The sequence below is a fragment of the Psammomys obesus genome, unplaced genomic scaffold (assembly GCF_907164565.1).
Source record: "Psammomys obesus unplaced genomic scaffold, mPsaObe1.curated_primary_1811, whole genome shotgun sequence".
Lineage (NCBI taxonomy): Eukaryota > Metazoa > Chordata > Mammalia > Rodentia > Muridae > Psammomys > Psammomys obesus.
Window position 1 is genome coordinate 30173944 of NW_026596073.1, and position 25134 is coordinate 30199077.

Consider the following 25134-nt stretch of genomic DNA (forward strand, 5'->3'; position numbering starts at 1 on the left):
CAACTAGGAATAGTGCTTCCTCAAGACCCAGCTATACCACTGCTAGGTATATACCCAAAGTTTGCTCAAGTACACAAAAGGGATATTTGCTCAACCATGTTTATAGCAGCATTATTTGTAATAGCCAGAACCTGGAAACAACCCAGATGTCCCTCAACGGAGGAATGGGTACAGAAATTGTGGTATTTTTAAACAATGGAATACTATTCAGCAATCAAAAAGGAGGAAATCATGAAATTTGCAGGCAAATGGTGGGATCTAGAAAAGATCATTCTGAGTGAAATATCCCAGAAGGAGAAAGACAAACACGGTATATACTCACTTATATAGACCTATAAGATATGATAAACATAATGAAATCTGTACACCTAAAAAAGATAATCAAGAAAGCAGACATGGGGTAAGATTATCAATCCTCGTTTAGAAAGACAGATGGGATGCGCATTGAACATATGACAGGAGTCTACTGAGCGCATTTGAAAGACTAACTAGCAGTGTTTTCAAAGCAAAGAGTCATGACCAAACCTTTGGCAGAGTACAGGGAATCATAAGAAAGAAGGGGAGTTAGTCTGATGAGGAAAGGATAGGAGCTCCACAAGGACCAAATCTGGGCACAGGGTCTTTTCTAAGACTGACTTGCAACCAAGGACCATGTATGAATGTAACCTAGAACCTCTGCTCAGATGTAGCCTGTGGTAGCTCAGTAACCAATTGGTTTCCCATTGTGAGGGGAACAAGGACTGTTTCTAACAGGAACTCAATGACTGCCTCTTTGGCCTCCCCACCCCCCAAGGGAGGAGCAGTCCTGTTAGGCCACAGAGGAGGGCTTTGCAGCCAGTCCTGAAGATACCTGATAAAACAGGATCAGATGAATGGGGAGGAGGTCCCCCCTATCAGTGGACTTGGCAAGGGGCACGGTGGAGATGAGGGAGGGAGGGAGGGAGGGACTGGGAGGGAATGAGGGATCGGGACATGGCTGGGATACAGAGTTAATAAAATGTAACTGATAAGAAAAAAATAAAATTAAAAAAAAAAGTGGCTGCATTGTCCTCTTCTGTCCTCTTCTATTTGTTTGGCTATATTTGCCTGTTTCTTTGAGAAGTTTGTTCGTTTCCTCTTTTTTAGCCTCCATCTGGGAGGTCAATTCTTTGAGAGATTTGTTCATTTCTTCTTTAAATGTCTGGATTTTCTTGGCTATTTCTCTGAGAGATTTGCTTATTTCCTCTTTATGTAAGTCCAATAACTGGATAACCATATGTTTAAAATCATTTTCCTGTGTTTCCAATGAATTGGAGTATCCATTGATTTTGGGAGTTTTTGGTGAAGCCAAGATTTCCTGATTTTTGTTGGGTGTATTCTTTTGTCTACCTCTGGCCATTTGCTTAACCGTAACCTGCACTGTTCGTTCTTGGGTTCTGCGGTTTAGATTGGTGCCATCTTTCTCTGGCGTCTGGAGAATTCTTCAGGGAGATGAGAGAGGTCCAATAGTTTCAGCATGTGCATTGGTGCTTCAGCTGTACCTTTGGGAGGAAAGTCCGCAGGCATGGAAGGACAAAAGCACGCAAGTGTGTGCATGTTTGTGAAAGTTTGACTTGAGGGACAGGGTGCTAGAGAATGTAGAGGCCTTCAGTGTGAGGGAGGGGCGCCTTGCAATCACCGAAGGGGTCGTGGGGGTGCTGAAGTTATCTCATGTGCTGGTGATGATCACATGCGCAAATTTTCTGAGTAAGTCAGTGGCCTAAAGGCTATTGGTAATCGTCTCTAACTAAGATCGAGTAGTTATTTGCCTAAACTCCACTGGTAGTCCCATGGAGCCAGGGCTTCCTTGTCCCAAGAAACCCTCTGTTTCCCACCGTGGCTGTGTGGGTGGGAGATTTCTGATGTCTGGCTGCTAGCTTAAAAGCACCCTGGATCTAAGGCTCTGCAGACACCTAAGAGCGCAGTCACTCTCTAGCAGGTCAAATCGAAATGCACAGGGGTTCCTCCCGTTCTCTACTAACAGGATTGGACCTGCTGAGCCAAATGTGCGCTCAGACAGCTCAGTGGTGTTGCATCCACTGTACCCGGGAGTCCAGTTGTGGCTGCAGAACTGGGATGTCGAGGTGCCTGCCGAGAAGTCTTGTGTAGCCACTACCATGGCTCAGTGCTGGTGCCCCTGGGCGGTTTTGCAGGTCCTCTGGACTTTGGTAGCTGCACAGTGACTGAGGGACTGAGCAGCTCATACAGTCAGACTCTGTGGAGTTGGTAAGGCCAGCCGCTTGCAGGTGTGGGACCCAGGCAGGATTATACCGTGGATCTTGAGCTCGAGCAGGGGGTGATGCTGGCTGCTGAAGCTGTGGTCATAGTATTCCCATCTCTGCTGTCTCCGTTCTCAGGCAGCAAGATCTGTGCCACTGGCGCTGTGGCTGGGTTCCTCCAAGGGAGAGGGAGGCCCGAAGAAGCAAAGTGCCCCTCTCCATTCCCAGAGAAATCCGTGTCTGACCTGAATCAAAAAGTTCGCTGGTCCTGTGGTGTCCCCCCTCTTTCAGGGAGCCACAATGTCAATTGTCCAATTTCAGTTGCCCCTCCACTCACCGATTTCGGAGTTTCAAATCCTTTGCCTTTCATAAATGGTGCGTGCTGAACGCTGCCATCTTGGATCCCCGGGGTTGGTCACTTTAAAAGAGGCTGCTGTAAGGGTTGAGTCCTTCCTTCCTTCCTTCCTTCCTTCCTCAGAGACCTCCAAGCCAGCTAATACCTATTTGTCTACCTAATGTTCTCTCCTCACGAGTTGAGAGACTACAACCATTTAGTAGATGGCTGTTGAACCACACCGGCTGCTTGCAACAAACACTGGGAGCATCGAGGCTTAGAGTCTTCTCCCTTGCTGACTTTGAAGCATGGGAGAACAGTCAAAGGGACCCAGAGTTGGAATATCTCAAGACCATCTGAATATTCATCAACTGTAAATGAATATAGACAAAATTAAGACAGTGATTGAATACACAAGGTCTAGAGAGTTGCATCATGACTAAGATTATAATAGATTTGACACATTTTTCACTACAAAGATCCAGAAATCTAGCATAAAGCTGTTCACCAATGAGTGGTAGTGTTTGGCATAATTTTTCTCTTATTTTGTAGCTCTTGAAAGGCAAAGGAGATAAGTAGAATTATCAAAAATACACAAATAAAAATATGACCATGGTAAGAAAAAACATGAGAGTCCTTTAATTTGATTAATCCCATTTTTTTATATTATTATCAGTTATTTTAGCTTTCATTATACTTTCCTGCTGTGTGCTTAAGACTTTGCAGGTGGCCAAATTAATCAATTTCTTCTTACTTTGATGGACATTTAGGGTCTGGTCCTCAGGGATTATTTGGGCTCTAGAGGAGCCATGGTTAGTTCTGTCAATAGGATAAGTCAAAGTCCTTTCTTGACCATGGCTTCACCTGGAATCACGAGGAAAATTTCCCTCTGTATTGACCTTCCTCTTTTGTGGAATAGATTTTTTTTAATTTTATTAATTACACTTTATTTACTTTGTATCCCCCCATAAGTTCCTCCCACCTTCCCTCCTGGTCCCACCCTCCCTCCCCCTTCTTCACACATGCCCCTCCCCAAGTCCACTGATAGGGGAGGTCCTCTTCTCCTTCCGGATTTTATAGTCTACCTGTTCAGGTCTTAATGGCCTCTTTGAAAAATAGGCAGGTGACTCACCAGGGCTTCAATAGGAGTTCATGTTGAAGGGCAAAGAACAAAAATAATGTGTCTTTTATTTCCTCTGTCCACATTAGTATAGGCAACCACATTAGTATAGTTATTGAACACCCAGAAGGTGTATTAACACCAGTTTAGTACTTTTAACTACTATGCAATAAAATTTGGGCAAAAACTAAACACTTTTAAGTAAATCTTGATTAAAATGTCCTTTCAATTCAATGCTTATGTTACCAAGAACAGGTAAATAACTTAATATAACACTTATTTGAATAGAGGTGCAATATCAGTGTATTGTACCTTGATCTTAGAAATATACACATACATATATCACCAACCCTATATCTGACAGAGTCCTAATATTCAGAATATATAAATAACTGAAGAGGTTAAACACCAACAAACCAAGTAACCAAGATACCTGATAAGCTAGGGCCAGATGGAAGGAGAGGAGGACAACCCATATCAGTGGACTCGGAAGGGGGCAGGGAGGAGATGAGGGAGGGAGGGGAGGCGTGAGAGGGAAAGAGGGATAGCGTTACAGCTGGGATACAAGTGAATGTATAAAATTATTTAAAAATAAAAAATATATATTTAAAAAAAATCTCAAGGGATGATGCATGCTGGAGAGGATGTGGGTAAAGGGGAACCCTCCTCCATTGCTGGTAGGAATATAACCTTGTATCACCATTTTGAAAATCAATCTGTTGGGTTTTTTTTGTTGTTGTTGGTTTTTTGTTTGTTTGTTTTTTGTTTTTTTTGTTTTATTTTTCAGAAAATTAGGAATAGTGGTACCTCAGATCCAGCTATTACTAAACTCCTAGGTATATACCCAAAAGATGCCCTACCATTCAATAAGAACATTTGCTCAACTATGTTCATAGCAGTTTTATTTGTAATAGCCAGAATCTGGAAACAACCTATATGTCCCTCAACCAAGGAATGGATACAGAAAGTGTGCTTCATTTACACAATGGAAAACTACTTAACAATTAAAAACAAGGAAATCATGAAATTTGCAGGCAAATGGTGGGAACCAGAAAAGATCATCCTGAGTGAGGTAGCCCAGAAGCAGAAAGACACATATGACATATACTCATTTATAAGTGGATATTAGCCATATAATATAGAATAAACATACTAAAATCTATAGCCCTAAAGAAGCTAAAAACCATTGAGGACCCTAGGGAATATACTTCATCCTCATTCAGAAGGGGAAACAGATAGACATTGGAAGTAGAAGAAGACAAGGAACAGGACAGGAGCCTTCCACAGAGGACCTCTAAAAGACTTACCAACCAGGGTATTGAAGTAGATACTGAGACTCATAGCCAAACTTTGGCCAGAGTGCTGGAATCCTTATGGAAGAAGAGGGAGACAGAAAGACCTGGAGGCGAAAGGAACTCCAGAAAGAGAACAACAGAGCCAAAATACCTAGGCCCAGGGGGTCCTGCAGGGACCAATACTGCAATGAAGGACCTTGACCCCCTGTTCAAATGAAGCCCATTGGCTGCTCCATTTCCAAATGGTTTCCCTAGTAAGGGGTACAAGGGCTGTCTCTGACATGAACTCAGTGGCTGGCTCTTTGATCACCTCCCCCTGGAGAGTGCAGCCTTGCCAGGCCACAGAGGAAGATGATACAGCCAGCCTTGATGAGACCTGATAAGCTAGGGTCAGACAGAAGTGAAGGAGGACCTCCCCTGTCAGGGGACTAGGGAAGGATCATAGAGGGAGAAGAGGGAGGGATGAAGGGTGGGTGGAACTAGGAGGAGACGAGGGAGGGAGCTGCAGCGGGAATACAAAGTGAATAAATTGTAATAAATATATAAATAAAATAAATTTAAAAATAAATAAAAGAAATATATATTTATATATTCACATACATAAAATCCCTAAGCCTTGTCTTATACATGTTTTATATAAATTAGAGCTTTTGTGACTTTCTTAGGCTTTCCAGCTAGAATGATTATTCTCAGCTTTTACATGAATGCTACCGATCCAAACCCAGGTCCTTCTAGTTCCACAGCAAGCACTCTTACCCATTGAACCATCTCCCCATCCCTGGATAAATGCTTATGTCCATTCATCCTTTCTTAATATTTTTTGTTCTTTTTTATTAATTTTTTAGTTATAATGGAAAGTACTGGGCTTCATTATGGCATTTCATCATACATGATGTTATACTTTTGTTTTCCTCTGTTTTTCTACCTCACTACCCCACTCAGTGCTCACTGCCCACCGCAGGCAATCCCCGCTCCCAGTTAGTCTTTCTGACTGCTTTCATATAGCACCCATTACCTTTTCCACTGCACTTAACATTTTCTTCCCCACCACAGTTTCCTTTCTAGTTTGTTTTGCCTTGGCAGAGAAGTAACCATTTATTCATTATTTAACTAAGAACGGCAAAGACTCTGTAAAGAAGAATCCTGAAGTTTTTACTTGGTCACACATGCACTGTGTTGGTTATACCGTAAGATTACTCTATAGAGCAGTGGTCCTCAACCTTCCTAATGCTGCGACTCTCTAATACAATTCCTCATGTTGTGGTAACCCCCAACTATAAAGTGATTTTTATTTCTATGTCATAACTATGATTTTGTTTTCATTTTTATTATGAATCCTGTCAATATCTGATATGCAGGATATTTGATATGCAACCCCTGTAAAGGGCTCAGTCATTCAAGACAACCCCACAATGTATTGCTACCCACAGGTTGAGAACCATTGCTTTAGCATCATCTGGAACCTATTCTTGACTGTAGAGCCGTATCAGAGGCTAAGAACTTTACTTGCTTAAATTTTTTTTATTAACAGCATTTAAAACTAATTCTTGAAGTGTAAGTAACTATGCCATGTGATAGTTTTCCCTCAGTAGTACATGGTATACTTTTGTTAAGCAGAAATTGTTTATAAACTTTCTTTACAAACTGTGTCTCTATACAAGAGAACTGATATAAATCTATTTAAATAGTATTTATGAGATAGAAAATATGTGACTAAGTTAGATGGTGAAGAAGTTACAAAGATATGTGGGTAACAGTTATTGAGCTTAGCAAATGTACATCTTCATTGGAGTGGTCGTGTACATACACATGTACACATTTAAATAAAATATGAATGAATGAGAAATAGAAGTACTAAAAGTATTAAGGAGAATGGAAACACTTTGTGAATACATTATCAATGAGTTCTTTATGGCATCTGGATGACTTGAACTAGGGCTTGAGTACATTCTACTTTTATCATAGAACAACAGACATGGACAATTTCAGGGAAACAAAAACAAAAAGAGAAAGGCATGCTCATTTGCTGTGATTGAAGTAAGAATTGTGGGAGTCTGAAGAAAGTTATGAATACTTGCCATTGTTATGAGAAGGATGTTAAAGACATGAGTGAAAATGACAAGTTGGATCATGAAACAGCATAGGTGTACTTGACAGAGTTCAGGAAAACACTGAGAACCCACTAAGATACTGCTTCCCCAAGCAACTCAGTCTAATTTGGGAGATAACTATGGGGATCAGTAAACATTATAACAGAAATGGATTTTTCTTTGACACATCACATGAGAAAGACCAAGTTCTCATAAGGATCCATGGGACTTAGTAAGAATAAGAGTGAATATGCTAATGTGTGGTGGGCTGAGGTGACCACATAGCACAGTGTCTGCACATAGCCACTCACTCTCATTGGGTCTCAGGTCCACATGGACATCTGCTTAGTTGAGAATATAGCAAGTAAATAAGAACAGAATATGCATGGAGGGCCAGAGTTACTTTAGAAAAGGAATTGAGAGAATGGTAACATCAGAGAGCTCTGACTTAGAATTCAAATGATGAAAAACAATAATAGCAATTTAATGTTTTAGAAATTACACCGAAAAGTAATGTAAACACGCTCTGTTGCAATGAGTTAGCTTGAGACTTCCAGATGTAGCAGCAGAAAAGGCCCTATTTGAAGGAAATTAAGCTATCTAAGAAATTATATGAGTAATTTATGTCCCCTGAAACTTTGATGGTAGGTGGATGATAGAAACAAGAAGACAGATGTAGTAGTTGATAGCTGGCTGCAGATAAGGTAAGCACTAGTTAAGTGTAATTAAGAAAGATTATTGTGGATTTCAGATGTGAGGTAGAAATTGGGACGTGATGGTAAGCAGAGGAGGGGAAACCAGTATGCTGTAAATTTGAGGTATACAAAGACACAGTATACACAGATTTATATTAGATAATATGTTCTAGCATTACTCACAAATCCTAAATATTTGTGTTCCTGTATCATCATACATACCATTCCTTTCTTTTCTTTTGCCTGTGTGTGTGTGTGTGTGTGTGTGTGTGTGTGATATATATCACCTTTGAATCAGATTCATGTAAATCTGTCTTACCTTCTACTTTCTGTAAATCACTGCTTCTTCCTGTAAGTTTCTTACTAGTTTTTATTACAGTAGAGATTTCAAAGTATATTTTTACCATAGTATTTTTTTTTTTGGAGGGGGGTTGTTGTTGTTTCTCAAGACAGGGTTTCTCTGTGTAGCCTTGGCTGTCCAGGACTCACTTTGTAGACCAGGCTGGCCTTGAATTCAAAGGCATCCACCTGCTTCTGCCTCCCAGAGTGTTGGGATTAAAGGTGTGCACCACTGCACCTGGTTTCATAGTATTTTTGAATAGATTTTGGTTTGTTAGTCTAAATCTTAAAAGCCAGTAAATTATTAGTTTCTCTTTCAAAGCAATATATATTTTCTCTTTCTTTTTTTCATTCAATTATTTTTTATTGTTTTATTATTTATTACAATTTATTCATTTTGTATCCTGGCTGTAGGCCCCTCACTCATCTCCTCCCAGCCCTACCCTCTCTCCCTCTTCTTACCTCCCTGTGCCTCTCCCTTAGTCCACTGATAGGGTAGGTCCTCCTCCCCTACTGTCTGACCCTAGCCTATCGGGTCTGATCAGGACTGGCTGTATCCTTTTCCTCTGTGGCCTGGCAAGGCTGTCTCTAACCCAGGGGGAGGTGATCAAAGAGCCAGCCACTGAGTCCATGTCAGAGACAGCTCCTGGTCCTCTTACTAGGAAACCCACGTGGAGACTGAGTTACCCATGGGCTACATCTGAGCAGCGGGTCTAGATCCTCTCTATGGATGCTCCTTGGTTGGCGCATTGGTCTCTGTAGGTCCCCCGGGTCCTAGATTTTTTGGCTTTGTCTCCTTGTTGGAACTCCTGTCCCTTTCAGGTCTTTATTTGTTAACTTGTGATGTCTGTAGTCTGTAATAGAAGAAAAAGAAGTTCCTGCCTCACCTATACAGACTCCCTAGGATGATGCTAACTCAAAACATACAAAAAGTAATTTTTTTGAGGTAGACTATTTAGAAAGATAAACATGCAGAAATGTATTCAAATTGAAGGAAAACCAGTAGAAATAGAGGTTATACCTTAAATAAGAGCATATTATTCCCTGTACCACATTGCCTAAGCATGAAATGCTCTGCTCATAGGACTTTCACCATCAGGTTCCCTACCAGCAGTGGTTTTGATTTTTGTAGCAAATATTTGCTGTTATGTTCTTTATTATTAGCACGTTTTTCATTCTTCGAGTTCTTCCTGTTTTTTTTTTTTTCTTCCTTTGTTGTTTGCAGGATATCTGAATATAAACAAGTTCACATTGTTGATTAAAGAAATCAGTTTACACTTTGGCATCAGATGTATTTTCTGAGACGTATAATCATGAGTTTGGTGCAATTATGCACTTAATGTTTTACACTCAGGTTTTAAACAAAAGACTAAGAAGTAATATTTTAATTCTTTGTGAGATGCTCTGCATAGTGTATGTTATATACAATGCCTCAGTGAAAGATCACTTGGCTAAAGATTACAACTGGAGATTGAGTTGTAATTCAAAAAGTGTTTTCTGGAGGTTTTCTCAAAATACAGTCACTTTTTTTCAATAAGGAAGCTGCTCTAGTCCTTCAGTATTTAACCTTTTCTAGGTGGTGAGCAGCCTATTCCTCTCTGGAATGAACATGATGGAACAGCTGATGGAGATAAGCCGAAAATTCTTCTCTATTCTCTGAATTTACAGTTTAAGGTAAAATTTTCATAACAGTGATACTTTGGGGACCATCTTTCTAATTAATTAGAATATGATTTTATGTAAAATTTGTATAAGACAAAAATTACAAAAAAAAGTAAAAGTAAACTATAATCTGTTTCCTCAGGGAAAAAAGCTTTAATGTTCAAATTTTCTATCAGTGTGTTATTCTCCTTTTTCTTTTCATTTTGACACTGCTGGGCTTTGATCCCAGGGCCTTACAAATGCTCAGCAAGCCCTCAGTGAACTACATCCTCAGGCCTCCATTTTTTAAGGGCAGGCACCAGGCTTCTTACCTTCTTTCTTTCATTCCTTTTTCTTTTTCTTCCTTCCTGCTTTCTTTCTTCCTTTTTCATTTTTTTTAAAGACAGAATCTCAAGTATGCAGTCGTGACTGATCTGTGGAACTCATTATATAAACCAGGCTAGCCTTGAACTTAGATCCAACTGTCTCTGCCTCTCCAGTGCTGGGGTTAAAGGTATACGCTACAGTGCCTGAACCTTCTATCTTTTATTATTATTATTATTATTATGGATTTATATATTTTGAGAAATTTCTGTAGAGTATTGATATCAGCTCTATCTCCTAAAAGCTATATTATGTTATATAATTGAAACAGTTTGATTAGCTATGTTCTGGTGAACATTTCTAATTCCTTCTTTTATTAATTCCTCTGCAAGAATATTTTAAATATTTGTTTGATTAATAATAATGTTTTGGAGGCTGTGATAGAGCTCTTGACCACAGGTATGATATCTGAATGAAACAAGGCTCTGGGTTCTGTCCTCAGCACCAAAGGTTGGAGAATAGGGCGTGGCCAAAGAGCAAAACAAAAAACTATAATACTTTAAATCTTAATTATCTCCTGTAAAAATAGTAGTGTTTTTAAGTTAAAAAAGTTACCTAATGATTATTTAATTATAATTAATATATTTAACTCACAAACATATTAAATTTTAAGTAAAAATACTAAAATGAAGTTCATTAACTATAAAGTCCTACTAATATAACTGAATTAAGGAATATTTGCCTTATACATGTCCTAGACATGCTTTAAACAGGCCTTTTTATCACATTTCAGAAGGTTGTATTGAGTGGGTCTGTACTGGTTTACTTTCTTATTTTTCTCATACCATGTCATCTGCTAGGGCATTCAAGTAACAGCCACCACCCCTTCAATGAGAGCTGTGAGATTTGAAACTGGACTGATTGAATTGGAACTTTCAAACCGACTTCAAACCAAAGCTTCACCAGGAAGCAGCAGCTATTTGAAACTATTTGGTAAATGCCAAGTGGATTTAAATCTGGCATTAGGGCAAATTGTCAAACATCAGGTTTGTACAAAATATTTTGGAATTACCACTATTGTCTTTAAATTAATTTATGTGTTATAGTTTTAGAAATATTTAAGTTCATGAATTTATATTGTAAATTCTGATGAAAATGTACTTAGGCCTTTACAGTTTTACTTTGCCATTTCTGGAAATTTTTACTATATTCTACCTATTGCAGGTTTATGCAAGAACCATCTCATGAAACTTTATTCAGGATCTTCAGAAACATTTGCTTTTAATTTTTCAGTTTGTTAAGCATTATTTTTATTTCACTGTCTTGTACTTTTCATTAGTTAATATCTAAATTGTTAAGTTTACACCTTTCCTGTAAAATATTTGAAAAATTTTCTATGGAATAAATGTTAAATATATAAAGTTATAAGAAAAAGACAGCAGCTAGTATTGTTCCCTAATAAAGTTTTGCTGCTTATCAGAGGTACTTTTTATTGCTTTAATTTTGTCTTTTTAACGTCCCACCTAATCTTGAACCTGGAGAGTCATTTTTTTAAATGCCTGTTATAGTTTAAAAAAATTGATGACTAGCCAGGTGCAGTGGTGCACGTCTGCTTATCCCAGGCCTCCGGGAGGCAGAGGCAGGTGGATCTCTGTGTGTTCGAGGTCTACAAAGTGAGTCAAGGACACCAAGGCTACACAGACAAACCCTGCCTCAAAAAACCAAAACAAACAAACAAACAAAAATAATGACCATGTAAACTATTTCAAATGTTGTTTTTAATGAAAGCATTTTGAGAGAGAATGAAAAGATGTCATTTGTTTTGAAATATTTAATATATCACTATGCATACCTTTTGCTGGGTAATTGCCTGATAACTTTACCACCGAGGCACAGTCCAGCTCCAGGTTTCCCTTTTACATAGTTCTTCATATTTTATAGTAATTTTGAGCATTTATGGTACAAAAATGTAAGAGATTTATCATTTAATGGTTGAATTGGGGAAGTATACTGTAGGTCTTTTGGAAAACAATGCTGTTAAAAATGTTTAAGTTGTTTTGGTAAAATTTTTTCATTATTTGATTCTGTTAAGCTTTTAATTTTATTTTAGGTTTATGAGGAAGCTGGCTCTGATTTTCATCAGGTTGCCTATTTTAAAACTAGAATTGGCTTAAGGAATGCCCTTCGAGAGGAAATCAGTGGTTCTTCAGATAGGGAAGCTGTGCTTATTACCTTGAATAGACCAATTGTTTATGCACAACCTGTGGCCTTTGACAGAGGTAAGATTTAAATCAGCCATACTGTCTTCTAGGCCATAGGCATGCTCAGGATATCTATTATATCTATTATATCTTTCCAATGCTGATACTTGACAGCTGAATGTCTCCAAAATCTGAAGACAAGTCTTGCTAACTATAAAGTCATTTCATATTTTACAATTATTTCACTTTTGATATAAAAAGGATTATTTTATCCCAAGTTTCAATCTCAAATGCTAAATATTTTTGTTTGGATTATCTACCAGTTGGTGTTTTTATGTTGGGTTGAATCATTTATTCTAAAAATTTTTCTGTGTACTGGCTAAAAGTGGGATACAATGGATAACCGGATCAGGATTCCTGCCCTCAAGTAATATAGTCTGCTGTAAAAAAGAGTTCAGGTAGACTTCTAAACGAAGTCAGAAATGTTTGTTCTAGATCTGAAAGAGTCTAACTTTCTTTGCTTTTTAGAGGAGAAACAAAATCTTCAGTAGCATTTGAATGTAGCGTTTGCCAGGGAGATCACATAAGATCACCTGTTGTTTACTTTCTTATCCTAGGGCCTAAAACAGTCTTACTATACTGTATTCCATACTAAACATTTACCAAGTGAGAGAAGTATTTTTGAGCACAGTAGAAGGTAGCAGCAGCTTTCAGAAAAGAGTTGGAAAGAAGGCTGACTGGATGAACAAATTAATGTTTAAATTGTTTTTCAGAGGGAGTGAGAGGATGCTTCTGAATACATGTAAAATTTCAGTTCTCAGTGGTCTTAGATCTGCCATTAAAAAAACTTCCCTTTTGGCAGTGCTTCCATAGCTATTTTTGCTGAACCCTTTGCTCCTGCTCTGCATCTCCCATTTCACCAGCCTTTCGTTGTCTTTCACCAGGTCTTATAACACTCTTGACTATTGTGTGGCACCAGTCTTAGTTTTTCTCTTCTTGTGTCTCTTTATTTTTATCATCTTAGACTTCCATAGTGCTGAGATGAAGACCCACTCTTTTTTGGGTATTTTTCTTACTAACAAACTCAAATGACTTCGGCCTTTCCAAATCACATCCTTTTAATAAATATGTCTAACATTGTGTCTACATTCTTAGGAATGTTTGAAAGCAGTAAATATGTATTAGTTGATTTTCTGTTGATAGGATAAAAATACTATGAACATAGGCAGTGTGTAGATGAAGAGATTATTTGGGTTTAGGGTTTCACAAAGATAGTACATAGTGGCTGCAGTGGCATGATAGCAGGTAACCAGAGCAAGAAGCTAGGAAATTATATCTCAACCACACTGAGGAAGCACAGAGTGAACTATAATGGGGCAATGGTATAAACTCTCAACCCATCCTCCATTGCCTGTTTAGTCGAGCAAGGTTTGGTCCTAATTTCCCATAAGTTCAACTGTTTGAATACATGAGCCTATGACATTTCTCAGTCAAATCAACACAAAAAATAAACTGTACAGTTAAGGTCAAGGACCATGTTTGTTTGCCTTTATTATTCTGCTCAGGACCAAATGTGTAATAGGAATTCTACAGTATTGAATGCACAAATGGACCTGGGTTTTCTTTCGGTTTTCATTTGGGTAGTTGCTTGCTTTCTGCTTCATCTTTTTTATTTGTCCATGAAAAATAATTGACTTTAATTTACTAAAGAAGCACTTTATTTTCATTATAATTCTAGTACAATTTTGTAAATCACTAATATTTTATAGTAGTTAAGGTTTACTAACTGTAATAAATCACTTATATCAATGACTTTAATTTTCTTTTTGCCTGTTTTTAATTTGCAAAAGCTGTACTGTTTTGGCTGAATTATAAGGCTGCCTATGACAACTGGAATGAACAACGAATGGCTTTACATAAGGATATTCATATGGCTACAAAGGAGGTGGTAGACATGCTCCCTGGTATCCAGCAAACATCAGCCCAGGCCTTTGGGACTCTCTTCCTCCAGCTGACTGTGAATGATCTAGGAATTTGCCTCCCCATAACAAATACTGCACAGGTATAGAAAAATCAAATGTAAGAGGCTTTATTCTAGGTTTGAAAGCTAGATATTTCTACTCACCAATTCTGTGAGTATAAAGTATAATCATTTTAAGTAGTACTGTTTATGACTTGAACAAGGAAGTTATATAACTCTTAATTCTTACTTTTGAAAATAAGCATCAGAATCTTACTGTTTTTTTTTAAGTAATAAATCTTTAATCTTTATATGAAGTGGAAACAAAGGGACATTCAGAATGCACCTTAATACCCTCTTCTATAGTGTGGCTAGGCATTTCAACTTGCTTACCAACTGTAGTAAGTATGAATATTAAATAATGATGAGGAAACTTGTAAGTTATCTGTGTACTTGCATAAAAAAGGATGCTGTCTTCATAGTTTAGGTCAGTTTTCAGAATGCATTTGTACTTGCACATGTGGTTAAGCAAGAAAAGCAAAAAAAAAAAAAAATGCTGTCAGGACTTGTCAGACCAATAAGAAGTTGCTCTAAGAATCACATTCAGAGATGTATCTTATTGTTACAGTTTTCCTTCTTCGGTGTCACTTTCAATACTTTAAAAATGTTGTGGCAGATACTAAGCATGTGAATGGAATGAATTTATATTTAGAGTTCTGTTTGGCAGAACCATGCTAAGAGTTCAAGTTGGGCTGTGTTGTTTGTGTCCAAAGAGTTGAGACGTGACAGCTTTTTAACAACTGATGAGAAGGTTCAGGAAGGCTATACATGCAAGAACTCGTCACATTGAACGTATACCCCACTATGTACAGAGGCTAGAGAAACACAGATAATTATTCCTTTGCATATTGAAAGGAAAAAATGCACAAGGAAAATGTATTTCATTTGGGTAATGTTTAAACATTTTCTAAGTTGCTTTATATTGAGTATTTCTAGACTTAACTCTTACTAGATTTTTATTCTTATGAAGATTTCTAAATTTTAGAAATCTGGTCTGGAGAAATGACTCAGTAGCTAAGAGTACTTGTTCTTGCAGAGAACCTGGGTTTAATTTCCAACACCTATATGATTGCACAGAATCCTCTGAACCACTCTAGTTCAGTGGATCTGAAGTCTCATCTGGTTTCTGTGGGCACCACACACATGTGATACACATATGTAGGCAGGCAAAACATTCATACACATAAAATAAATCTTTTAAAGTAACATTGTAAATTCATCCTTCACCTCATTTTTCTTGTGATGTTTGTTTAGTCTAATCACACTGGAGACCTTGATACTGGCTCTGCTCTGGTGCTGACCATTGAAAGTACTCTCATCACTGCATGTTCCTCAGAGTCCCTGGTTAGCAAAGGCCACTTCAAGAACTTTTGTATCCGTTTTGCTGATGGTTTTGAGACATCGTGGGATGATTGGAAACCAGAAATCCGTGGAGATCTAGTAATGAATGCTTGTGAGTCTGCTTTATTTTCTACATGAGGCTTATAATTCTGAAAAATTAAAGTGTCTCTGTGTTGAAAACTAAAGGATGTTCAGATATAGGTATTATAATTAAGAAATGCACTGCAATATATTTAATATAAGGAAAGAAGTTTATTATGAAAGGGGGAGGGCAGAGAGAGGAGTGCCACCTCAGAAAGGAGAGAAACCAAGAAAGTCAGAAAGATCTGGAGAGAGACCTGTGAATTGGCAGGGCAGCATTTATCTAATGCACCTGGCGGCAGGTGATAATGTGAACGAAGACTACAATAGGAATGCTTTTAGAAATGAAATAACTCCAGCTTTCTGGTAAGGGAGAGACTGCTACACATTTGAAGCTTTGACCACTACCTGTTTTTTCCTGTAGTCAAACCATGAATGACCAATAAATCATCTTTGTTCAATAGAACTGTAAGAGAGTGGTAACTGCCAGACCCAGCTCATTGAACCCGGAATAAAATGGGTTAGAATTCGAGCTTTAATTATTGCTGTCTCTGCCATGAACTCAGTGGCTGGCTCTTTTATCGCCTCCCCCTGAGGCAGGCGGGAGTGGGGTGCTGTCTTACCAGGCCACAGTGGAAGACAAATCACAGCCCTGATGAGACCTGATAGGCTAGGGTCAGATGGAGAAGGAGGACCTCCCCTCTCAGTGGACTTGGAGCAGAGCATGAGAGGAGAAGAGGGAAGGAAGAAGGGTCAGATTGGGAGGGGAGGAGGGTGAGGCTACAGTTGGTATACAAAGGGAATAACTGTAATTAATATTAAAAAAGCAAAAAACAAAAAAAATTATTGCTGACACAAGGAATAACCCAGTGACACAGGCCAAGTTTCTAGGGTGTGAGAGTATCATTGTGAATTCCTCCAGTTCCATTATTCATGTATGTGCTGATTTGAAAGTAGAAAGGTTTGTTTGAATCACTTTTAATATCTTTAAGTATCAGAGCAAAGATACTACAATATCACTATTCTTTAATGAACAAGTATACATATGGAAGCTTAATGATGGTAAAATATAATCTTCAGTCAATCTGATGATCCAGATACTCTTTAGAAGGTAGTTTGCCATCACTTATGCAATTTTCTCCTTTCTGAAAAATCACTATTACTTAATATTTTCCCAATTAAAGCCAAAATTAACATAAATGTGATTTGTATTAACTGTGACATCTTTGTTAACCATGCACTAATTAAAATGAATAGACTGAATAGAAAGGAAATAGACCATTTCCCTAATAATTAGGAAAAAATTTTTCATAAAGAATATAAGAAATAGCTGTAGGGCATAGAATTAAAAATATAATTATTAAATGAATACATTATTCAGTACCTTAGTATATATTCTTTTAGCAACACAGAACCTTGGCATTCTGATCTCTGACATTAACAATAACTAGATTTAGACTTTGGAGAACATTTGCTTTTGTTTCTGGGGAAGAGAATTAGACAAAGGGTGAACAGAGTAATTGTTTTATTGATATATAATATGAATTTAAAATAATAAAATAGACAAAATGATTTAATAATTTGTGGTTTCTATTTGGAGGGATACTAGTATGTAATTCTCATATTTGGGAAGAAAAAAGATATATTCAAGTTTTAAAGAGTTTTCATTATAGTATTCTTTTTTTTTTCTTTTTTTTATTATAATCTTTTATTTATTTTTTATTAATTACACTTTATTCATTTTGTATCCCCCCATAAGCCCCTCCCTCCTCCCCTGCCGATCCCACCCTCCCTCCCCTTTCTGCATGCATGCCACTCCCCAAGTCCACTGATAGGGGAGGTTCTCCTCTCCTTTCTGATCTTAGTCTATCAGTTCTCGTCAAAAGTGGCTGCATTGTCCTCTACTGTGGCCTGGTAAGGCTGCTCCCCCCCCCAGGGGGAAGTGATCAAAGAGCAGGCCAATCAGATTATGTCAGAGGCAGTCCCTCTTCCCATTACTATGTAACCCACTTGGACACTGAACTGCCATGGGCTACACCTGTGCAGGGGTTCCAGGTCATCTCCACAAATAGTCCTTGGTTGGAGTATGAGTCTCTGGGAAGTTCCCTGTGTTCAAATTATCTTGTTCTGTTGCTCTGCTTGTGGAGTTCCCGTTCCCTCCAGCTCTTACTATTTCCCACTTCTTACATAAAATTCCATTCACTCTGCCCATCAGTTGGCCATCAGGCTCAGCATCTGCTTTGACAGTCTATACTGCAGAAGCTTTCAGAGGCCCTCTGTGGCAGGTTTCAAGGTGGTTTCCTGTTTTCTTCTGGCTTTCAGAGGCCCTCTGTAGCGGGTTCCGAGGTTGTTTCCTATTTTCGTTTTCTTCTGATGTCCATCCTCTTTGCCTTTCAGGATGGGGATTGAACATTTTAGTTAGGGTCCTCTCTTTTGCTTAGTTTGTTTAGATGTACAGCTTTTAGTGGGTTTATTCTATATTGTATGTTTATATGAGTGAGTATATACCGTGAGTGTCTTTTTGCTTCTGGGTCAATTCACTCAGGATGATCCTTTCCAGGTCCCACCATTTACCTGCAAATTTCATGATTTCCTTATTTTTCATTGCTGAGTAATACTCCATTGTATAGATGTACCACAGTTTCTGCATCCATTCTTCAGTTGAGGGGCATCTGGGTTGTTTCCAGCTTCTGGCTATTACAAATAAAGCTGCTACAAACATGGTTGAACAAATGTCCTTGTTGTGTACTTGCGCCTCTTTTGGGTATATGCCTAGGAGTGGTATGGCTGGATCTTGAGGAAGCGTTATTCCTAGTTGTCTGAGAAAGCGCCAGATTGATTTCCAGAGTGGTTGTACCAGTTTACATTCCCACCAGCAGTGGAGAAGCGTTCCCCTTTCTCCACAACCTCTCCAGCATGTGTTGTCCCTTGAGATTTTCATCTTGGCCATTCTGATGGGTGTAAGGTGAAATCTCAGGGTTGTTTTGATTTGCATTTCCCTAATGGCTAATGAGGTTGAGCATTTCTTTAAGTGCTTCTCTGCCATTCGATATTCCTCTGCAGAGAATTCTCTCTTTAGCTCTGTTCCCCATTTTTTAAGTGGATTACTTGGTTTGTTGCTTTTCAGCTTGTTTAGTTCTTTATATATATTGGATATGAGTCCTCTGTCAGATAGAGGGTTGGTGATGATTCTTTCCCAATCTGTAGGCAGTCGCTTTGTTTTGATGACAGTGTCCTTTGCTTTACAGAAGCTTTTCAATTTCATGAGGTCCCATTTATTGATTGTTGCTCTTAGAGCCTGTGCTGTTGGTGTTCTGTTCAGGAAGTTTTCTCCTGTACCAATGAGTTCTAGGGTATTCCCCACTTTTTTTTCTAGCCGATTTAATGTGTCTGGTTTTATGTTGAGGTCTTTGATCCAGTTGGACTTCAGTTTTGTGCAGGGTGATAAGTATGGATCTATTTTCATTTTTCTACATGTAGACATCCAGTTAGACCAGCACCATTTGTTGAAGATGCTATCTTTTTTCCATTGTATGGTTTTGGCATCTTTGTCAAAAATCAGGTGTCCGTAAGTGTGTGGGTTTATTTCTGGGTCTTCTGTTCGATTCCATTGATCCACCATTCTGTTTCTATGCCAGTACCATGCAGTTTTTATAACTGTTGCTCTATAGTACAGCTTGAGATCAGGGATGGAGATACCTCCAGAAGATCTTTTATTGTAGAGGATTGTTTTAGCAATTCTCGGTTTCTTGTTATTCCATACAAAGTTGAGAATTTTTCTTTCCAGGTCTGTAAAGAATTGTGTTGGCAATTTGATGGGAATTGCATTAAATCTGTAGATTGCTTTTGGTAAGATGGCCATTTTTACTATGTTAATCCTGCCAAGCCATGAGCATGGGAGATCTTTCCATCTTCTCATATCTTCCTCTAATTCTTTCTTCAGAGACTTGAAATTTTTTTCATACAAGTCTTTGACTTCCTTGGTTAGGGTTACGCCAAGGTACTTTATGTCATTTGTGGCTATTGTGAATGGTGTTGTTTCTCTAATTTCTTTCTCAGCCCTTTTGTCTTTTGTATACAAGAGTGCTACTGATTTTTTTGAGTTAATTTTATATCCGGCCACTTTGCTGAAGGTGTTTATCAGCTGTAGGAGTTCCCTGGTAGAGTTTTTGGGGTCACTCATATATACTATCATATCATCTGCAAATAGTGATAATTTGACTTCTTCCTTTCCCATCTGTATCCCCTTGATCTCCTTCGACTGTCTTATTGCTCTAGCAAGGACTTCTAGCACTATGTTGAAGAGATATGGAGACAGTGGGCAGCCTTGTCTTGTCCCTGATTTCAGTGGGATTGCTTTAAGTTTCTCTCCGTTCAGTTTGATGTTGGCTATAGGCTTGCTGTATATCGCCTTTACTATGTTTAGATATGTGCCTTGTATCCCTGAACTCTCCAGTACTTTAAACATGAATGGATGTTGGATTTTGTCAAATGCTTTTTCAGCATCTAGGGAGATTATCATGTGGTTTTTTTCTTTCAGTTTGTTAATATGGTGGATCACATTGATGGATTTCCGTATATTGAACCACCCCTGCATACCTGGGATGAAGCCTACTTGGTCATAGTGGATAATATCTTTGATGTGTTCTTGGATCCGGTTTGCAAGTATTTTGTTAAGTATTTTTGCATCAATGTTCATAAGGGAGATTGGCCTGAAATTCTCTTTCTTTGTTGAGTCTTTGTGAAGTTTAGGTACCAAGGTGATTGTGGCTTCATAGAATGAGTTTGGTAATGTTCCTTCTGTTTCTATTTTGTGGAATAGTTTGAAGAGAATTGGAGTTAGCTCTTCTTTGAAGGTCTGGTAGAATTCTGCACTGAAGCCATCTGGTCCTGGGCTTTTTTTGGATGGGAGACTTTTGATGACTGCTTCTATTTCTTTGGGGGATATAGGACTATTTAGTTGATTTACCTGGTCCTGATTCAGCTTTGGTGAGTCAAATCGATCAAGAAAATTGTCCATTTCATTTAGATTTTCAAATTTTGTGGCATATAGACTTTTGAAGTAAGTCCTAATGATTGTTTGGATTTCCTCAGTGTCTGTAGTTATGTCCCCCTTTTCATTTCTGATTTTGTTGATTTGGGTGGTGTCTCTCTGCCTTTTAGTTAGCTTGGCTAAGGGTTTGTCTATCTTGTTGATTTTCTCAAAGAACCAGCTCTTGGTTTCATTGATTCTTTGAATTGTTTTATTTGTTTCTAATTGATTGATTTCAGCCCTGAGTTTGATTATTTCCAGCCGTCTACTCCTTTTTGGTGTGTCTGCTTCTTCTTTTTCTAGGGTTTTTAAGTGGGCCATTAAGTTGCTTGAATGAGCTGTCTCGAATTTCTTCTTGAAGGCACTTAGTGCTATGAACTTTCCTCTTAGCACTGCTTTCATTGTGTCCCACAAGTTTGGGTATGTTGTGTCTTCATTTTCATTGAGTTCTAGAAAGGCTTTAATTTCTTTCTTTATTTCTTCCCTGACCCAGCTGTCATTTAGTAACAAGTTGTTCAGTTTCCATGAGTGTGTAGGCTTTTTGCTATTTCTGTTGTTGTTGAAGTCCAGCTTTATTCCATGGTGATCAGACAGGATACAAGGGATTATTTCAGTCTTCTTGTATCTGTTGAGGCTTGCTTTGTGACCAACTATATGGTCTATTTTGGAGAAGGTTCCATGAGGTGCTGAGAAGAAGGTAAATTCTTTTGTGTTTGGGTGTAAAGTTCTGTAGATGTCTGTGAGGTCCATTTGATTCATGACCTCTGTCAGAGATATTGTTTCTTTGTTTAATTTCTGTTTTGTTGACCTGTCCTTTGTTGAGAGTGGGGTGTTGAAGTCTCCCACTATTAATGTGTGGGGATCTATATGTGGTTTAAATTTTATCAATGTTTCTTTTACAAATGTGGGTGCTCTTGTATTTGGGGCATAGATGTTCAGGATTGTGATGTCTTCCTGGTGGAATTTTCCCTTGATGAGTATGAAGTGTCCTTCCTCATCTCTTTTTATTATTTTTGGTTGAAAGTCTATTTTATCAGATATTAGAATGGCTACTCCTGCTTGTTTCTTGGGTCCATTTGCTTGGAAAGTCATCTTCCAACCTTTTACCCTCAGGTAATGTCTATCTTTGTGTCTTAGGTGTGTTTCTTGTATGCAACAGATTGCTGGGTTTTGTTTACGTATCCATTCTGTTAATCTGTGTCTTTTTACTGGAGAGTTGAGTCCATTGATGTTGAGAGAGATTAATGAGCAGTGGCTGTTAGATCCTTTGATTTTGATGTTGGCTGTGTTCATAAGTTTGTGTGCTTGGTTGCTTTTTGTTTTGCTGTAGTAAGGTTAATTATTTCCTGTGTTTTCTTGACAGAAGCTAATTTTCTTGGGTTGTATTTTCCCTTCCAGTGTCTTCTGTAATGCTGGATTTGTGTGTAGGTATTGTTGAAATTTGTTTTTGTCATTGAATATCTTGTTTTCTCCGTCTATGAGGACTGAGAGTTTTGCAGGGTATAGTAGCCTGGGTTGACATCTGTGTTCTCTTAGGGTCTGCATGATATCTGTCCAGGCCCTTCTGGCTTTCATAGTTTCTGTTGAAAAGTCAGGTGTGATTCTAATGGGTTTGCCATTATATGTTACTTGGCCTTTTTCCCTTGCAGCTTTTAGTATTTTTTCTTTGTTCTGTATACTTCCTGTTTTGATTATTATGTGGCGGGAGGATTTTCTTTTCTGGTCAAATTTGTTGGGTGTTCTGTAGGCCTCATGTATCCTTATTGGCTTCTCCTTTAACTTGGGGAAATTTTCTTCAATGATTTTGTTGAAAATATTTTCTGGGCCTTGGAGAAGGGAGTCTTCTTTTTCCTCTATTCCTATTATTCTCAAATTTTGTCTTTTCATATTGTCTTGGATTTCTTGGACGGTCTGTGTCAGGAATTTTTTGGATTTCACATTTTCTTTGACAGATACATCGATTTCTTCCATTGTATCTTCTACACCTGAGATTCTTTCTTCCATTTCTTGTATTCTGTTGGTTATGCTTACCTCTGTAGTTCCTGTTTTCTTCCCTAAATTCTTCCTCTCCATTATTTCCTCCATTTGTGTTTTCTTTAATTTTTCTAGTTCTATCTTCAGGTCTTGAGTTGTTTTGTTTACTTCCTTCACCTGTCTGCTTGTATTTTCCTCTTTTTCTTTTAGTTCCTTCAACTCTGTCTCTTTGATTTCTTTCAGTGATTTAATTATTTCTTCTCTGAAGGCCACAAGCTGTTTGGCTGCATCTTCCCGTATTTCTTCACGGATGGCCCTAATTTGCTTGTCTTTATCTTCCTCCATTTCTTTACGGATAGCCATGATCTGTTTGGTTTTATCTTCCTCTAATTCTTTACGTATTTTATTTGTCTCCTCTATTATCCTCTTCATCAACATAGATGTAAGGTCCTCTTCTTGATTTTCTATTATGCTGCATTGTTCAGGGCTGTTCGCCCCTGGATGGCTGGGTTCTGGAGATGCCATATTGCTCTGTCTTTTGTTGGTTGAGCCTTTACGCTGACCTCTACCCATTGGGCTGATTTAGGTTTTGGCTGTTAGTTTCTGTGCTTCCTGGAGTCCTGAGGTAGGGAGTATCCCCTTGGCCGGAAGATGATTTTTCCTGAAGGAGTCCTTCTCTGCTTTTTGGTTATGGTCACTGTATGGCCAGTGTTTCTCCGGAGATGCCACTGCTCACCTCAGGTTTATAGCCCTGAGTAGTAGCTGTGGTCTATGTTAGGCAGGGGGAGATCTCCTCTTACCCATAAAATTTCTCAAGACAGCTGCCCCACTGCTGGGTTTCTTGTTATAAATTTAGTGTGCTGCTGCTCACTAAATTTCCATGTACAGTCCTCTTGAAGAAACTGCTGATTCCCTAGCTATGGGGTTTTCTCCCAACAGGGAAACTCAGTCTGTTATCCTGGGGCGCACAGTTCTGTCTGAGAAAGTGGGAGGTGCACTCAGCAAGTCTCTGGGCCAAAGGCTGATTGCTCTGCTCTGGACCTGGAGAAAGTGCACCTAGGTTGATTTGGCGCCTGGGGGCACTGTTCTGGTCTGGAGGCTGGGTGCCTCACTCTGGACCAGAAGCTGTGTGTCTCTGTCTGGGATGGCGGCTACAGGCACTGCTCTGGTCCAGACGCTGTGGGTGCAGCCCCCCTGAAGGATCAGGGATTCCTACAGTTTTGGCAGTCCAGCCAGGGACAACTGGCCGATCCCTGGCACAGTATCTGAGGGCTGCTGTAATGGCTCTTTGACTCCTGCAGGTCCGGGGATGCAGCTGTGTGTCCCAGTGCCTCAGGGGAACGCAACAATGGCGGCAGAGCACAGCGCTTCTGCCTGCACTAGAGTCTGCGTGAGTCCAGGAAGTGTTTTGGTGCTGGGTGTCCTAAGCGTTAGAGCTGCTGACCCCCTCCGCTGGGGGTTTCCTCCTGCCAGAGACACGCAGTCTGGTGCCCTGTTGCCCTGGTGCCCACAGTTCTATCTGAGGCGGCGAATCACGCGCGCAGGCAGGGCTCTGTGCAGGCGCCTTTGTCCCTCCCGGCTCTGGGTCCGGGCTGGCTCCTGGGGCACCCGCGGAACCTGAGTCTTTTCCAGGGGATGTCTGGGTAACCTGGGGTCGGTCCCAATTGTTTTCTGCTCCGTGGGGTTATCTCTCGACTGGGAGATCCAGTCTATGGTGTTGTGGGCCCACAGTTCAGTCTGGGACCGTGACCAGATCGCGCTGGCGGGTAGCTCTGGGCTGGCGACCAAGCGCCTGGCGGAGCGGGGATCTCTTCCGCGGTTTTGCCGGGTGAGTTAAAGCTGATCGAATCCCCCACCGTGGGGTATCCTCTCACCTGAGAAACACAACCACTTGTGTTTTATGGCCGCGAGTTCTGATTGCTGGTCACTGTGCCAATCCTGCTGTGCTGCTCCTCAGAATGAGAGTCCTCCCGGCGCTGCCATCTTGCCCCGCCTCCTCATTATAGTATTCTTGAATTTGAAAGGCTAGTAATGTAGATTTTGTTCTGACTTGTGACCTTGACTAAAGATGATGAGAGCATATCTTTACCTGAAGCCACATTGTTTTAATTTAGAATTATCAAGTTAGATATCCATACTTTATGGTTGAAAAGCATAATTTCTTTTAACAGTAACTGTGTTTTTAAGAGCATAATAGGGTTAGGGATATAGCTCAATTGATAGAGTACTTGCCTACCATTCAGGAAACCCTAGGTTAGAGCTCTAGCATCACATAAAATTGGCATGGTAGGCATGCCTGGAATCCCAGTTTTCCACACAAAGAGGTCAAAGGGTCTGGGATTCAAGGTTATCATGCTAATCCTCCACTATATACCATGTTTGAAGCCAGCCTGGCCTACAAGATGAGGAC

The 25134-nt window shown here is 39.3% G+C and overlaps 1 protein-coding gene across 7 annotated transcripts in view; it reads left to right on the forward strand.

The window, feature by feature from the left end:
* The window catches only part of Bltp1 (bridge-like lipid transfer protein family member 1), a 210274-nt gene that overhangs the window by 134725 nt on the left and 50415 nt on the right, over positions 1 to 25134 (forward strand). For all 7 annotated transcript variants that reach the window (XM_055626230.1, XM_055626234.1, XM_055626233.1 and 4 more), the window contains 5 exons: positions 9687 to 9784; positions 10936 to 11121; positions 12186 to 12354; positions 14127 to 14338; positions 15551 to 15749. In XM_055626230.1, the coding sequence (XP_055482205.1) occupies positions 9687 to 9784; positions 10936 to 11121; positions 12186 to 12354; positions 14127 to 14338; positions 15551 to 15749 (864 nt within the window). The remainder of the gene's footprint in view (positions 1 to 9686; positions 9785 to 10935; positions 11122 to 12185; positions 12355 to 14126; positions 14339 to 15550; positions 15750 to 25134) is intronic.